Source organism: Macrotis lagotis, chromosome 1 (assembly GCF_037893015.1).
Source record: "Macrotis lagotis isolate mMagLag1 chromosome 1, bilby.v1.9.chrom.fasta, whole genome shotgun sequence".
NCBI classification, from domain to species: Eukaryota; Metazoa; Chordata; class Mammalia; order Peramelemorphia; family Peramelidae; genus Macrotis; species Macrotis lagotis.
Window position 1 is genome coordinate 811,725,797 of NC_133658.1, and position 16,688 is coordinate 811,742,484.

General features: G+C 39.9%; 2 protein-coding genes across 2 annotated transcripts in view; one reads left to right on the plus strand and one right to left on the minus strand.

Annotated features, from left to right (window-relative positions):
- Positions 1 to 1,848: 1,848 nt before the first annotated feature.
- Positions 1,849 to 6,823, minus strand: LOC141507241 (uncharacterized). The gene is made up of 3 exons (XM_074214704.1): positions 6,758 to 6,823; positions 5,537 to 6,695; positions 1,849 to 5,371 (listed from the first exon to the last, which is right to left on the minus strand). The coding sequence occupies exons 1-3, from the start codon at positions 6,821 to 6,823 to the stop codon at positions 5,328 to 5,330; spliced, it is 1,269 nt and encodes a 422-aa protein (XP_074070805.1). The 3' UTR covers positions 1,849 to 5,327.
- PCF11 (PCF11 cleavage and polyadenylation factor subunit) overlaps positions 6,529 to 16,688 on the plus strand; it is a 33,630-nt gene continuing 23,470 nt past the window's right edge. Inside the window, exons 1-4 of the mRNA XM_074217008.1 lie at positions 6,529 to 7,116; positions 11,003 to 11,128; positions 13,219 to 13,407; positions 14,062 to 14,256. Coding sequence (XP_074073109.1) covers positions 6,925 to 7,116; positions 11,003 to 11,128; positions 13,219 to 13,407; positions 14,062 to 14,256 — 702 coding nt within the window. The 5' untranslated portion in view covers positions 6,529 to 6,924. The remainder of the gene's footprint in view (positions 7,117 to 11,002; positions 11,129 to 13,218; positions 13,408 to 14,061; positions 14,257 to 16,688) is intronic.

The window sequence follows — 16,688 nt, forward strand, 5'->3', positions numbered from 1 at the left end:
CATGAGAGGATGACCAGTAAGTAATGTATAGGAGCATGAGAGTTTACTTGGGGATCACATTTTCCCAAGAGCAGGTTCACTTCACCAGAAGACAAGCAACTCAGGAGTACATAGGGATATGTAGGTGGGAAGAGTAGGTAGCTTAGAGAATAGAGAGGAGGTATTTGGGGATATGTTGACAAGAAACAATATTTCAAAGACAATCCTTTCTAACTAGGACAGGGATCCATTGTTTTGTTCGTAGGGTTTCAGGAAGGGGCAAGGTACTTTATTAAAGGTTCATTGACCTCATTTCAATAATTTGTAGTAGAATTCAGGCAGTACACTAGGTTCAGCAGAATCTATACCTAATTTTAGGTTGAGTTCAGTATTATCCCTTGTTAAAATGGCACTTGTAATCAAGGTTCTTCTCTAAGGTGGGTGCTTGGGTAGCCACCCAACATGGAAACCACAAATTTACATTCTTGATTCTTTTTTAATGTTCATCTGGGCAAGAGCGTTTTCTAAAATTTGATGGAACTATGCTTGTAATATTTATTCATTTCTTGAAACTCATATTTTTGATGAAACATCACATTTTAATTCCTTCATTTTGATTACTTCAGTAAACAAACATAACTTAAAAGAGAAAAGATGCCATCCAGGGGGTGGCAAGCTATCACTTGTTTCTGCTTTGTGCTACACCCCAAATTTCCCCGGAGATAGTTTGAGTGCGCTGGGGTCTTCTGAACAGTGAAACCAATAGGAAGTTGGGACATAGTGAACCAACAGACATATATATTTCAAGGATTATCTTATTGGCCATCTCAGAAATAATGGGAAAAAATAGAGAATAGGTAGAATGAGTTTCGGTTTTACAAATCCAATATTGGCTGCTGTGGTCACGTGGTTGCTTTTGCTCCATAAGGATATGTTTGCTTACTATGAGTAATATAACATAATTTAGTTTGTGTGCTTCTTTTATTGTTTTTATTTTAATATTAAATGCATGAAATATTAAACTACTTTTTGGTCTATTTTCTGTATAATTAAAATGTCATTAAGGCAGAGAACTGGTTGTTTATTTGAATCCCACAACTGGATGGGGGTAGGAGAAGATACATGGTCAGTATAGAGGAAATAGATTATTAAATATATTTCCCCATTTTTTTTTAGATTTTTGCAAGGCAAACGGGGTTAAGTGGCTTGCCCAAGGCCACACAGCTAGGTAATTATTAAGTGTCTGAGATCGGATTTGACCCCAGGTACTCCTGACTCCAGGGCAGGTGCTTTATCCACTATGCCACCTAGCTGCCCCTATTTCCCCATTCTTAAGGAACTTACATTGTAATGAAGGACAACATATGAAGAGGAGTGGGAGTAGCTGTACAAAATTCTCTAATATGCATTGGCATATTAGAAATAGGGCTTCACAGGGAAGGAGCTTAAAGATGGACCCGGGAGAAATGGGCTTTGGAGAAATGGGGTTTGGGATCTGTCTATGGGGGATCATTTTTGGGAAGAACTCACCAATCTCTCAGACTCCGGGAGGTAAGAAAGGCCTAGACAGGTTGCTCAAACAGTTTACAAGTTACTATAAAAAGATCACAGGTTAGGTTCTTTGCAGAAGCAGTAAGATAGTGGATCTTTTTTTTCTTTTTTTTAGTTTTTGCTAGGCAATGGGGTTAAGTGACTTGTCCAGGGTCAATGTCTGAGGCTGGATTTGAACTCCTGACTCCAGGGCAGGTGCTTTATCCACTGTGCCACCTAGCCATCCTGATAGTGAGTTTCAATAGAAGAGGAGGGCGGGAATGTTTGGGGAAATCATGCTCCCCCCCCCCCCCCCAGTGGGCTAGCTTCACAGCAAGACAAGCAGCAGAAGTAGTAGACAAGGGAAGTAGTAAAAAAAAAAGACTACGGGGCAGGAAGGTTTGAGGGATGCTGCTCACTCTAGAGTGGGCAGCCCTCTAAAGGAATGTGAGCAGTTCAATTGAGGAGTGAACTGAGCTTTTAAGGAGGGTGTAGGCCCGGGGAGATATGTTGAGGAAGGGCAATAGCTCAAAGAGTAGGGATGAGGTAGTGAAGGCTATATGGTCAGTGCAGACAGAAAAAAAATTAAGTAGAAAACACTTCTATGTCCAATGGAGTTCCATTCACAAATGAAATGAGAAGAAATATCCCTTTGGTAGAATCACTTGGGCCTGGTCTGTGGCTAATCTTATCCAATTTCAGGTTCACAACCTAGGAGTCACCCCTAGATTTCTGTCTCTTAACTCCCCTCTTCCCCAAACCCAATTTGGTGCCAAGGCCTTCCCTCCAAGCCTCTGACATTGCTACCACTGTAATGTAGTCCCTTATTACTTCATTCCTGGATCACTGCAATAGCCTACAGATGGATCTTGCTTGAGGTCTCTTCCTACACTAATCCATCTAATACAATCCACTAGTTGATTTTGATTTTCCTAAAATACAGGTCTGATGATCCTGTCTTCCCATCCCCAGCCTCAGTGTGGTATTCAAAGCCCTTCCCAATCTATTCAAGTCTTTTTCTACTTTACTTCCCAACAAGCATTCTTTGACACAGTGATCACGGCCTCCTGGTTCTCTCTCAACATTGTCTCTGTCCCCCAAACCTGGAAAACTCCCCCTCCACTAAAGTAACCTCCCTGGCTTCCTTTAAATCAACCAAAAGCCCACCTTCTATTAAAGCCTTACCCAATCCCTCTCAATCTCAATGCCTTCCCTCTCTTATTTCCCAGTTATATAGTTTGCTTTGCAAATGTAGTTCTCACTAGTTTGTAAACCCCTTGAAGGCAGGGACTATCTTTGGCTTCTTTACAAGTCAAGCACAGGTGGTTTCAATTTATTCCTTTTTAACACAACCCAGAGTGTAAATAAATATTTTCAATGATGATTCACATAAGTTGGTTCCTTTGGCAAATGGACAAAAAAGAGTGCTGTTATCATTGAAAAGATATATATATATACACACTATCTCTTCAATGTATTTAATTTGTTATTAAGCACTTAGCCTCTAATTCAATCTCTGCCTCCTAGGAGTTTGTAGTCTTACTTCTGAGGCAAGTGTATATTTCAGCAGTTAAGGACAATACTAGGAAGAAATGTAAAAAAAACAGCCAGAAATCAATGTATCTAGTACAGAAAGTGAATGACAGTGTAAGGTTGTGCCTCTTTCAAACTGGTGAAATTTCAGGATGTAACAGGTAGGGAACAGGAAACAAATGAGACATAAGAATAAGACATAGAAATGATGTTAAGATATGTCTCATTCAGATTGCACTTATACCTCTAGGTGAAGGAGTACCATTTATTTTTGAATGGATCATTTTGTAATTTGGTGAAGGATGAAAAAATGTGTAAATTCATTGTATCTTGGACTGGGTTTTGAGTCGTTCTTTTGCATATAAAAAGGGTAGCAAAGATAATGAACCTCTAACTCAGAGGACATGGGTTGATTTTGGTATATATTAATTTGCATTAAATGGATGACTTTAAAAGGATTTTTTAAATTGAACTCCTACACCCCAGAGTGAATTGTGCATGTGACTTATAAAAAGCAAAATTATCATTACTTGAATACAAAATGAGGGGATTAGACTGGAGCTATTGAAGTCCCTTGATTTTTATGATTTTTATAATTAACATTGTGAACCATCTACTTTGTTATATTGTTTCCTCCCTTGATTTCCATGATGTTGAAGTCTCATGATTCTCTTCCATCTCCTCTGACTCCTCTGTCTCTAATGTTGGTTCCTCAACCTTGTTTTGCAACATTAAATTTTGCTATTCCTTAAAGTTTTGCCCTAGGTCCCTTTCCTTCATTTCCCTCTGTTTCCTTAGCTTGGTAATAATTTTAATGACAAGGATGCCATTTATTAATCACCATTATGAAGTTAACTTCCTAATTTATATCTCTATAAATCTTTTTTTTAGAGATTTAGTTTCATGTTTCCAAATTCTTATTGGCTATAGCCACATAGATGTCACTCAAAATTCAACATGTCTAAAACTACTGTGATCTCCTCCTCCAGTTTTATAAAATACTTTACATTTAACTCATTTTTAATGTTATAATGTACCTCTAAGATAGAAATTACAGATGTTTAGGGGAGGGGATAAAATGGATTAGATTTTTTCTGAATTTAGTACTTTTCTAGGAATTGACATGGTATAGTGGATAGAAACTCTGGATCTAGAGTCAAGATATTGGATTTGAAGTTGTAGAACTGGGATTCCTATGGTGATTCTACATTGAGGCACTCCTTGAAGGCAGGGACTGTTTTTGTCTTTTTTTTGTTATATACCTTTTGTTTAGTAAGTGATTAATAAATGCTTGTTGACTTTATTTGACTGCACATAACCTGTGTAATCTAGATTAGACAACGAACCTTCAAGGACCTTAATTTCTTCATCAGAGCATTTTGGGCTGTATAAGAACCCTTTTATGCATGACCTCCTATGATACAGTTTCAATGTGGATTCACAAAGAACATTGTAAGACATAGGAAATCATTTTCAAAAAGAAATACTTGCATAAAATATTTTTAGATACATTAAACATCAATGAAACATTGTTACTGAATTTCCTGTAGCAATATATAGCATGAGTTTCATGGGGGAAATGTGGCTGGGAACCAAAATAGCAAGTTGTTTTGGCATATGGATTTCTAAATTCAAAGGTTGTTTTATAAATACCGGGAGGTTTGGATCAGGTCATCTTTCCAAAGAATCCATTTCTCAGATTTTCTGGATTGTTAGAACTTTGGTAATCAACACAAGAGGTTCTATTTCTCCCCAATGCATTTTTTTTGTACTAAAAAAGTACAGCCCTGTGCAGGAGAAAAGAATCTATTAGTGTATTAGCGAGTTAAATTGAGTTGAAGGGAAGTAAATACAGGACAGCAGTATAGAGGGAAAACAAAAAAAACTCTCACTATTCTGAAATTTTTACTTTAGCAAAGCTCTTCAAAATCTGAAAAATAGCAATCCACATCATTTCAAGTGAATGTTAAATATATGAAATGAACTTGTAATTTTATCTAGATGGAATTGATTTACATGTAGAGTGAATCTTAAAAAGAATGATTTTTATTGCCCCTTCACTCCCCAAATAGGATTGGTTACTAATTCCAACAATAGGTCTGCAGGGTAGTGGTTCTGCTTAACAATTTTAAAGACTCACATCTTTGCACTCCTGAGTGTAAAGCCCTTTGCGAGGTGCTGAAGATACAAAGACAAAACAACTGCCCACACAGTAATAATCATCATCCCTGCTCTTAAAGATGTTCATTTTCTACTTACATTTGAGGGAAAGGATTATGTGCTGGTTACTTGTGGAAGCCCTTCTTATCTGTCACAGATCCTTTAGTTTCTGTAGCCAAAACAAAACAAAACGACCCATCCCTGGATGGGTGCCCCCACTTTCTAGAGATAACACGAATAGGCCTATGAAAACTTTTTTTGAAACGTTTGCTTGGCACATTTATGTGTTTAAAGGATCAACTGGCAGATGTCAAAATTAAGAGAACACATTCACCTGAAGGAGGAGGAGGAGGAGGAATGTAAGGCAACTTTGCAGGAGAAACCCGGAATTTCAGGAGACTCATGAATGAGATGAGCTCCAAGCCTGGTGTTACCTTCAGGGACAAGGGCGCTTCCCCTCCCCCCTCTCTTCTGACCTTTGGGTTTCGGTTCCCCGCTCCCGAGCTGGGAAATGGAAGGGAAATAACGACGTGGGACTCGCCGAGGATACAGTCTTGAAAGCTCCCTTGGCGCTTTGGGGAGCAACAAAGTAGCTTTCGCTCGGATGCATTGTAGCTTTGCAAGGGAAACAATGAAGCGAGCGGCAGACAATGAGCCCTGGGGAGGGAAGGAAGCCCGGGAGGGCCCAGACTTTCCTCCCGGACCCAGCTCAGGGACGTCTCTGCTCTGAAGGGGGGAAAATAATGCTTCCAGGTCCGGGAAGAGGCAGCGTTCCGGGGTCGGGGGGGGGGGGGGGTCTCTGTTGTTCTCTTTTCTCTCGCTGACACCCGGCGGTCAAGGAGTCTTAGGAGCCCCCGGGGTGCAATGCGCCTCAGTTCCCTTCCCTCCGAGCGGTGGCGGAGCCCTTGGCCCCCGGGGCCAACCGCCCCCCCACCCCCCCGGGACCACTTTGGGCGGGATCGTCCGTCTGTTTCTCTTTTCGGGCCGTGAGGACACCCCGCTCCGGGCGCCTCCCTCCCCTCCCCGCCGCGGGCACGGCGGTGCCCGAGCAGGAGGCCGAATCGGGCGGCGCGGCCTCGGAGGGGGGCAGGGACGCGGCCACGCAGCTCCCAAACTGGTTCGGCGAGGCCGCTGGGCTGGAGCCGCGGGGGCCGAACGGGCCTCTCGGAACGGGTTGTTATGGCAACACATGACCGAACAGTCTCGTACGAACCGGCCAATGAGGAGAGGCCTCTCTTCCGCCCCACCGTTGCGAAAGGCCCCGCCACAGGCTGGAGGCGCCGGGGAAGAAGGCGGGGCGCCGGCGACGTCGGGCGGGGGGAGGGGCGCCGGCCGCCGGGCCCGCCGGAGCGCCAATCGGGAGCGGCCGTCCCGCCGGGGCCCGCCCCCTTCCCGAGCGTCTCCCCTCCCCCTCGCTCATTTCGCACGACGCAGCGGTTAGGAACAGAGACATTTTCGGAGCCGGAGCCGCCGGGGCCGCCGCCATTTTGTGTCTGTGGAGAAAGAGGGAGCCGCGGCGGCGAGTGGACTAGGCAGCGCCCCCTCCCCCCCGCGCCGCGGCGGCGGCTCCCAGCCGAGGCTCCCGCCGGTGTCGTCCCCACCCCCCCTCCGCGGGCAGCATGTGGTGAAGCCGGAGCCGCGGGGGACCCGACGAGAGGAGGAAGAGGAGTCGCGAGGCAGGCGGGCGAAGCGGGCGGCGGCGGCGGCGGCGGCCGCGGCGCGATGTCGGAGCCGGCGCCGGCCGAGGCCGGCACCGCGGGGGCCCGGGAGGACGCCTGTCGGGATTATCAGTCGTCCCTGGAAGACCTGACCTTCAACAGTAAACCGCACATCAATATGCTGACCATTCTGGCCGAGGAGAACCTGCCTTTCGCCAAGGAGATCGTCTCCCTCATCGAGGCCCAAACCGCCAAGGTTTTTATACACCCCGCAGCCTCCTATTCTTCTAATCCCTAATACTAGCGTCTGCCTCATCCCAGGTCCCACTCTGATCCACGGGGCACAGCCTCCCCTCCCCCACCTCCGCTCAGGCTCCTACACGCAGCATGGCGGGGCCTGGCCCCGGGGAAGGGAGGGGGCGGGGAGGGGGAGGGGGCGCCCCACTTCCGCTTCCCGGCACCCCCCTCCCCCCGTGCAGACCTCTCCTATTCTATACACCTATCTCTCGGATGGACCGTGGTCGGGCTGGGGCGGGGGGCAGTGCCAGTCGGCTCCGATGCAGCCTTAGGCGGCGGGAGTGGGCTCAGCGCCCATCCCCACGCACGACCCCCCCCCCTTTTCTGGTCATGGTGTCTTGGGACCTGGGAGGAGGTGAACAGGGACTCGGGAGCGAGCCGGGGGGGGCGGCGGGAGGGGTCGCGGGGCGATCGGCCCCCGAGTGGAGCAGCCGCTTGTAGGAGCCCAACATGGCGCCCGAGAGGCACATGATGCGGAGGGGAAGAGAGGAGGATCCACTCCCTGCCAGCCAGGCAGCTGCTCACACCCGTCAGCCCCGTACCGGGGCGGGGGTGGCCGGAGCACCCCTCGTGGCCCTGGCCCGGCCTAGTGGAGAGTTTGAGATAGCCGCAGGTGACGAGGCGTGGGGGTCCTGATGGTAGGCGGGGAGGGGAGAGAGCAGACCTGGAGAGGGGGCCTGGTTCACGTAGCCTTCCTGACAAAAGGGCAGCTCCTGATCCTCTTTTCTCTTCCTTAACTGAAGGTTTACATTTTACGCACCCACCCACAGAGGTGATCCTTTGTGCCACCTTATCAGGCTCTAGTCTTCCTATTCCGTGGACCTTACTGGTGGGAGTGGGAGAGTCTCGAGTGATGTCACTTAAATAGTTACTGTTAAAATTTAGATAATACAAAGTGAGAGACAACACAGCCTCCCAAGGATGAGTTTTAAAAGGAATTTTCAACCCTGTATTTATTATGGCTTAGTTTTTCCTAGTTACTGTTAGCGACTACAGTTAAGACAGGACGAGCTCTCCTCTCAGGAGAGAGAACTCCTTTAAAAGGCCACTTTGACAACAACCACCAAGATATTGTCTAGAGACGGTTTCTGTCTAGTGTAAAATGAGTGGTCTGACTTTTTTTTTTAAATAAATGGTTTTGAAATGTGTGACTGGTATTATAAAATTTGTGAATAAAACATATAAAATATGTATTTGTCTTTTTTATTTACCATTGTAAGGTGTAGAATCTGTTTTCAAGACTTATTTTTAAATATGTGGTTGTGTGTTTAAAAACAAAGTTCTTTAAATTCCATGACTTGGGGTTCATTCTTTCTTTAGGTTCCAACCTTTACAGCAACTAAGTGTTCAGTGCTACACTTTTTCAGATGACCCTTTTCAGCACTTAATTTGGAGGGGAAAAGAAAGCAGTGAATATTTAAAAAAAAAACAACCGAAGGCCCCAACATGCTAACAATTTTGACAGCTATATACAAGGATTTCAGGGTTCAAAATTTTGTTTTCATGTGGATAGCCTTTGTGCATCAACTGTTTTATTTTTCTTTGGCCTTTTTAAAGCACAAAATTAAAACAGGAAGGTTTGAAAATACAAAAACATGTAGAGAGGTTAAAATCCCCTTAGTTAATGGAATTTATATCACAGACACCATGGGACTTGAAGACTAAACCATTTTAGCCTTGTTGAAGGCCTAGCTCTTAACTTGAATTTGATCGATCTTTTTAATTACTGAAACCTTAGCTTGCTTTATGTTTTTTAAAGTGATCTGTCAATTTTACTTTCCAAGTAGCCTGATTTTGTAGCGCAAGTTGACACGTAAAGAATGGTTTCGATGGATCCAGAAGACCTTCAAGAACTGGAAAATTAATCCCCCCCCCCAAATAGTAACCACATTAAAACATCTAGTTTGTGGATAAAATAACACAGTGATAAAATAGATGAACAGAGAGCTCTTGGGGCTGAGTGCCAATATGAGAGTCGTGAGTTTGCTACACTTTTCCCAATTAAAGCCAGTTTGAGGAAAAGATGTAAGGTCTTCATTCTGCCACAATTTTGGAATCTTAAGGAGGGTTGGGACTATTGAGGGGGAGGAGGAGGAGGAGGAGGAGGGATGGGTCCTGTTTCATTTTAGTATCCAAGTGGCTTGGTTTTGCCCTCAAGGAGTGTTTTGTAACCTTTTGTAGAGTCACAACTACTAAACTTGAAATTCAGTTTCCACCCCCCCCTACCATAAGACAGCCTTTAACTACAAGTGACTGACTGTTACATAAAATGACTCCATCTCCTTTATATACTGCTTACATACACAACAATAGAAGTAGCATTCTGGACAGGTTGTGGTTTTAAAAAGATTGACCTCTTCACCACGTTATAAAAAACAAGGATTAAAATGGTATAGCAATACCTTTTAAGGGTAAAGACATTCATAAAGTATTTGACATGTTTGATACTTGGCTATGGTTTACCAAAGTAGTGGCCTTGTAGACCTTTAAAAAAATCCAGTTAGGATTGTAAGGAAACATTCCATGCAAGTTTCTTTATCCAAATTCAGTTGTATAGGCATTAAATATATTTATTATATTTATATAAAGCAAGAGCACTTCCACACACTTGTATGGGCAGTTGGTTTTGTGAAATAAAGTAGCATTGTGTTCAAGAGTTGTGACCCCTACCCTAGCTACACTTAGCTAGGGGGAAAGGTTGCTGGGGGTTTGAGAAAACTTGGACACTTTGGAGGTGGGGTAAGGTGGTGGTGGTGGTGAATGGGAATGACTTGAGGTTTTTAACCATGGGGGAAAAATGAAGTGAGGAGTATAATCAACACACAGTTTGTATGGTTTGCCTTCCTCTAATGCTCCTCAACAAGTCTGTGTACCTGCTGATGCTTTCTGGAAGTTTGCTGTGTGCCTTCTGCTCCTAAAAGCCAGTGAATGAATGGGTAGGAATTGCAAATTGAACTTGGGCAGCAGCAATTCTTTTGCATTGGAAGCCCTAACTGTATCAACATCACCACACTGACTGTGCACAAATTTAGATTCAGTGGTTTGTGCATGTCAAAAGAACAAAAACAGCTCGACGGAAATGTCCATCCCATGAAGAGCATCTTCGGTGCAAATCAAATCGTGGTTGCCTGTGTCAAGTTCAACCTGACTTACATGACTCAACCTGCTGCTTGATCCAGTTTTTCTTGTAATAATAACAAACCCCCAACTTGCTGCATGTTTGTCACATGCAGTTTAAAAAGTGGTTTGTCTTTAGTCTCAGATGCGAAACCTTCCTGAGTCTTCTTGTTCATTAGGACTGTAAAATCCTTTCCCAGTGTGACGTAATAGAAAACAAAGGCTACATAGAATTCAACATATAAAATATGCCTACTGAAATTACCTTCGGCTTTCTGCCAGAAATCTGAATTCTGTTATTTCATGAAACCTAGGCACACTATTTTGAGTTTGTGTGGATCATGAAACAACACTTTTGGGTTCCAGCAGAAGAGAATTAATGGTATTTTCTTTCCTTTTTTTTTTTTTTTTTGGTCACCCTCAACCTCATTTTCTCTCACTTTTAAAACACAGTTTACTACCACATGAACCTGAAACAGCATTGTGTCCAGTAATTCCATTTTCACTTTTTTCCTTTCCCAGTAATTGAGCTTGTTTTTCTTGCTCCACAAATGTTTAAGAGAAATTAATTGAACATTTGAGCTTCATATAGATTAATGTCATCCCAGTGGTACTTAGTATCAACCAAACATAGGTCTGTATTTGTGGGTTTGGAAATTCATTTGCAAACAAATTTTAAAATGATACTTCCTTATACTAAACTTCTCAGTTTCTTTTTATTACTTCAGGCTCCTTCTACAGAGAAGCTCCCAGTTATGTATCTTATGGATTCTATTGTGAAGAACGTTGGAAGAGAGTATCTTACTGCCTTTACTAAAAACCTAGTTGCAACATTTATTTGTGTGTTTGAAAAGGTATATATGCATTTAGAAACATTCTGAATTTTTATAAAAAATGTTCCAGATTAAATAAATACTTGTTTTTGTGTTGAGTTTTCTTGGGTGGATAAATGTTTGGTTCTTTAAATATTTTTCTTTTATCATTTACTATTTAAAAAGGACGTGGTTCTGTTACTTTCTAGGAGTTAACAGTAAAGACAGTTTGCTTTCAGAATTATTTTCCTTATTTTGCATTAATCATTAAATTAAAATCAGTTGTTTTGTCACTTAGAATATTCACAAAAATGATCTGAAAGATGAAAATAAATCATATTTGTTAGTGCTGGTGGTAGGTTGTTGAATACCCTTATCTATGTAAGTGTTGGTTCAGTATTTTTCTGAGGGGTTTTTTGGTAGTCAGAAATGACTTGTCTATAACTGTCTGCTAGTAAAAGTGTATTCCAAGCTAAGTTAATGCTTGAGTTTGAAATGTTAGTTTATCCTACTATACAATCCTTTTCTCTTGTTTGAGATAGTTTTTTGGTTAGTTGGTTCTTGAGCCCCGTGGATATGAAGTCATCTGAAATACTTCATGTTTTGAATCAAGTGCAGTTTATACGGTATTTAAAATGTTGATGAAGAATGAGTAAAGTTTTGAATTTGTTTAAATACTACCCTGATTTTCAATTGAGCCTGTGTATCTTTCACGCTTATGGGAATATTTGAAATTTGGTTATACCTCGTGTTCTGTTGCTTGCAAAACAAACAATGGCTACTTTTTTTTATTTTAATAGGAGTGGTTTTTATCTGGAGAAATTAATTTGGGATTGGGTTTATAGAATCAAACAATTTTTTTTTAAGTCTTCAGTGTTAGATTTTACTTGTATATTAAAAATTAATTAGGTGTTAATAGAAAATGTATCTCGGAGACTTGAGGAAAGACCTGCCAATTGCAGTATATACTTGAATTGAAAATAATCATTTTAGGCTATTATAAATGACATTTCTTATTAGGAGACCATTGTTTAAAGGGCCTTTCTTCTGGGAGACTGATAAGGAAAGAAAACTTTGAGTGCTGGGGTGGTCATTACTTTTTAGAGAATAAATAATTATTTGTCTATCTTCATTTTCATGTGTCATCAATCTTCAGTTTAAATTCATTTACCTCTTAGGCTAGATTCACATGTGTTTTTTTCATAGATGAAAAGTTGTCAAATTTTTGTCAGAATAGTCAAATTACCATTGACTTTTTTGATTATTCAGAGATTAATCTAGGCTGTGGAAATTCCAGAATTTCTTTTAGCTGCTTAATTTTAAATGCTTGTTAGCATTTTCAAAGAGAGGACAAGTAAAATAAAGTGTGAAAGTAAAGTTACTTAATTTGGCTGTTAGCACAGTTCTGGAAATTGACTTTTGGAAGGTTTTAGTTTAGTTTCTGTTACGGATTTTCTCTTTTATCTGTTATGCTCTCTTTCCTTACTGCAAGTAATGAACAATTGGCTGAGATGTCTTGTCTTTTAGTTCACCATTCTTGAGAAATCTTGTAATAGGAACTGTTCTCTCTGAAAGAGAAATTAAAATTCATACATGTATAAATGCCTGTTCAAGGTACTCTGCTAGGGATTGGAATTGCCTAATTCTAAACATGTATTGACCATTTAAAAGTTAAAAAATGGAAGCATTTTTGATACTCATTCTAATAAATCTTTCTCTTATGACTTGAACTGCTCCCCATGAAAAATAGTCATTTTAGAATCACAGTAAATTGCTTTCAGAATATTAAAGCTAATATATGGGAAACTTTGTTGTATTGTAAGTAAGACACTTTACAGTTGCCATTTTGAATTGCAGAGTTATAAAAGAAAAGCCCAAATTGGTTTTCCTAGAATAAGAGCCTGTAGTAGTACTATCTTCAGCCTTTCCAGTTTACTTTTCTTGGAGGAGAAAAAAAACTAATGATTTATAAATTAGTAAGTTAAAGATTAACGATAATATACACAGAAAAGAGGCATAGCTTCATATACAGGATGGAGAGGTATTTAAGCAATTCAAAAGGATAATTGCATTTTATGTATAAAACTTTCTATAGTAACGTAACACGAAATAGAATTGTTCTGTTGTTCTAGGTGGATGAAAATACTAGGAAAAGTTTATTTAAATTACGCTCCACATGGGATGACATTTTCCCTTTGAAGAAACTCTATGCCTTGGATGTCAGAGTTAATTCATTAGATCCTGCCTGGCCAATTAAGCCTCTACCCCCCAATGTGAATACTTCTAGCATCCATGTGAATCCTAAATTTTTAAATAAATCGGTAAGTTTTCATATGAATGCTACATAGTTAACATTCTTTTCACTAGTTTCATTTTTCTGATGTAATAAGACCACGATATGGAATTTTAAATTTGTTCAGTTGAAAAGAAAATCACTCTATAATTTGTTTTTAAGTTGGCATAATAGCATTTCTTTTTTAAAAATTTTAATTTTCAACGTGATTTCTTATCACCATCCTTGAGAAATCAAGAAAAACAAAACATATAAGCATGTATAGTCAAGCAAAACATTCCCACATTGGCTATATACAAAAAACTTGATCTTCACTTGAGTCTTGTCACCTCTCATCAGGAGAAGGGAGCATGTTTCATAATTAATCCTCTGGAATTTGGTTGGTAATGATCAGTTTTTAAGACTTCAAACTTTCTCTTTACAATACTGTATGAATCATAACTTTTTACCTTTTCCAGTTTTGAAAATTTAATATTAATTTGATATGCTTAGGTGTTTGTAACATACCTGAAAATATTTTAGGTATTAAATTTTCTTGATGTTATTTTAAAACTGACAGCTGACCATTCAATTCAGTTCAAATAGTAAAATAACTAAATTTTTTTAACGATTTAGTATATTTTTGAGCCACCTTTAGCTATAATATATATTTTTCTTTTCACACTATTCTTTTTTTTTTTAGCCTGAAGAGCCTCCTACACCTAGCACAGTGGTCAGTTCCCCTGGTATCTCCACTCCTCCAATTGTCCCTGATATCCAAAAGAATTTGACCCAAGAACAACTGATAAGGCAACAATTGCTGGCAAAGCAAAAACAGTTGTTAGAACTTCAGCAGAAAAAATTGGAGCTGGAGCTTGAACAAACTAAGGCACAGCTGGTAAGTGGGATAGATGGTCACATATTTGCCCCAACATATTTTATTCTAAATCTAATCCTTCCTCGAAAATAACCTAATTATTTGTTTATTGTTTCAGATTGTTTTCTTGTCTTAAAGTAATGGTTTGCAAATTGAAATATACTATTTATAAGTGTCAGGTGTAATATAAACTAATTTAAGTTTACATCATTTAGCTTTCTTCTCCCAAAAAGACAATTATACTTAATTGCTGTAAGAAATAATTATAAGAAATTATATAATTTTAAGAAATCATAATAATCTGCTCAATAATTATGTTTTATAGAATAAATGTTTCCAAAGTGAATTCTATTATATTAGAATTCTTACTATTGTTAAGCTAAAACTCCAAAGTGAACTTGAATGTTGATTTATTCTAACATCTGGTTGGGGAAAATGCTGTTTTTATCTACAGTGATAATACAAACATTTATTTTTTGCTAGGTATTGTACTTAAGCACTTTTACAATATCTCATTTGCTTTTCACGACCCCGAGGTTTGCTGCTGTTATATCCCCATTTTACAGTTGAGGAAACTGAGGCAATCAGGTTAAGTAACTTGCCTTAGGTTCATACAATTAGTGACTGTCAGAGGCCTAAACTGAACTAGGGTCTTTTTGACTACAGGTCTGACTCTTGACTCCTTCCACTGTACAACCTAGCTGTCTTAAAAGGATTTGAGAGAGATCTTTAGAATGGTAGTTTTGTCAGTACTGACCTTTAAATAGCTTAAGTTTTGATACTCATTTAAATCATAATTTCTTTGTATATTGTGGAAAATATTAGTATAGTCTTTCATGTTTTTTATAAACTTAATTCTGGTTTTTTTGGCTAATTAGTTTTTATAAGCCCTTTAGAAAGGACGCTCTTTACAACAAGGAGACCACCTCAGACAGCTTATTGTTTTGATCTTTTACTTCATTAATAGAAGTTTAGACATTGAACCTCTATAGGGTCTTTCTGGTATTAAATCCACGATCCTGTGAGTGTATCTTCTTTACTTTCCTGTGTAAGAAGCAGTTTTTTACTGCTACATAATTTTTGAGGGATGAAGACTTAAGGATAGGGCCATATCTATCTATCTATCTATCTTATATATGGCTAATGATTCATATGCTTTATTTAGTTTTGGCTTGTTTGACCTCTGAATTTTAAGGTTTAAAAATTGCAGAATAGTTAATGACTTTGGTTGATGGAAGGTTATTTCTTGAAGGAAATTCAGTTGGAAAGAAACATAGTGGCTATCTACTCTCATATATAAAATGAATCTTTGCAATAATGCTGGGTAAGTGATTGTCCAGCTTCTGCTTGAAGACCTCCCAGGAGGGGGAATCTACCACTTTACCAATTCTTTAGGCAGCCTTCAGCTTTTGAACCTTTCTTAATATTGGGGGGGGGGTTCTGGACATAAACCTAAATTGTCTTTTTTGCAACTTGTACCTCTTGTCCCTAGTTCTACTCCAGAAGTACATAGAACAAATGTAATCCTTACTGAGTCTATATCAAATACTTGAAGACAATTATGTCCCTGAGTTATATGTTGAATTTTGAGGTTCCTTGAATTGTTTCTTCATTTGTTTTAAGACTCAAAGCCCTTAACCCTCTAAATATTCTCTATCTTAGCAATATCCTCCTTAAATCATGATACCCCAAACTGAGGGTAATACCCCAGATGGCTCTGGAGGAGAAAATGAGGCCCCCTGACTCAAATCTAGTTCATGTGCTTGTTGACATCACTTTCCTTATGTCATCCTCTTCTTTGAGAACAAAGGACAAACATCACAGTGAGATGTTCTTATTTCTTACAAGTTATACCTGCTTCTATGCATCCTATGACTGTATTCACCTTTTTTGGCTTCTTCGTATTGAATTTGTAGCTCACCCAAAACTCCCCATCATTTTCAGAATTAACTGTTCTCATTTCATGTCTCTTTCTTATTCTTATGAAGTTGATTTTTTTGAACCCAGTTGCAAGAGTTTATATATTGAATTTCCTTTTAAGAAATCCAATCTAGTGTTCTACCTATCTTGATCTTATGTTGATTATTCTTCCCTGTTTTATCTTGTTTACATTTGATGAGCATATTTCTTTTTTTTGTTTTAGTTTTTTTTTTTTTTTGCAAGGCAAATGGGGTTAAGTGGCTTGCCCAAGGCCACACAGCTAGGTAATTATTAAGTGTCTGAGACTGGATTTGAACCCAGGTACTCCTGACTCCAAGGCCAGTGCTTTATCCACTACGCCACCTAGCAGCCCCTTGAGCATATTTCTATACCTTAATCCAAGTTGTTGTAAAAATGCTAAACATGTTTAGCACAAGACTAGAAATCCCAGGGGGTACTTCTGGACACTAACTGCCACATTGTTATTGAGCCATTAACAACTTTTTTTCAATCCAGTCATTCAACTAGTTTTT

Bases quoted from the DNA above. Each gene is read 5' to 3' on its own strand.
- LOC141507241 (XM_074214704.1), bottom strand. From the start codon at position 6,823: ATGCTGCCCGCGGAGGGGGGGTGGGGACGACACCGGCGGGAGCCTCGG. The intron at 6,696-6,757 runs GCGCGGGGGGGA...CTTTCTCCACAG, and splicing joins GGCTGGGAGCCGCCGCCGCG to ACACAAAATGGCGGCGGCCC. The intron at 5,372-5,536 runs GTGAATGTGTTC...TTTTGGCTACAG, and splicing joins TCCTCCTCCTCCTCCTTCAG to AAACTAAAGGATCTGTGACA.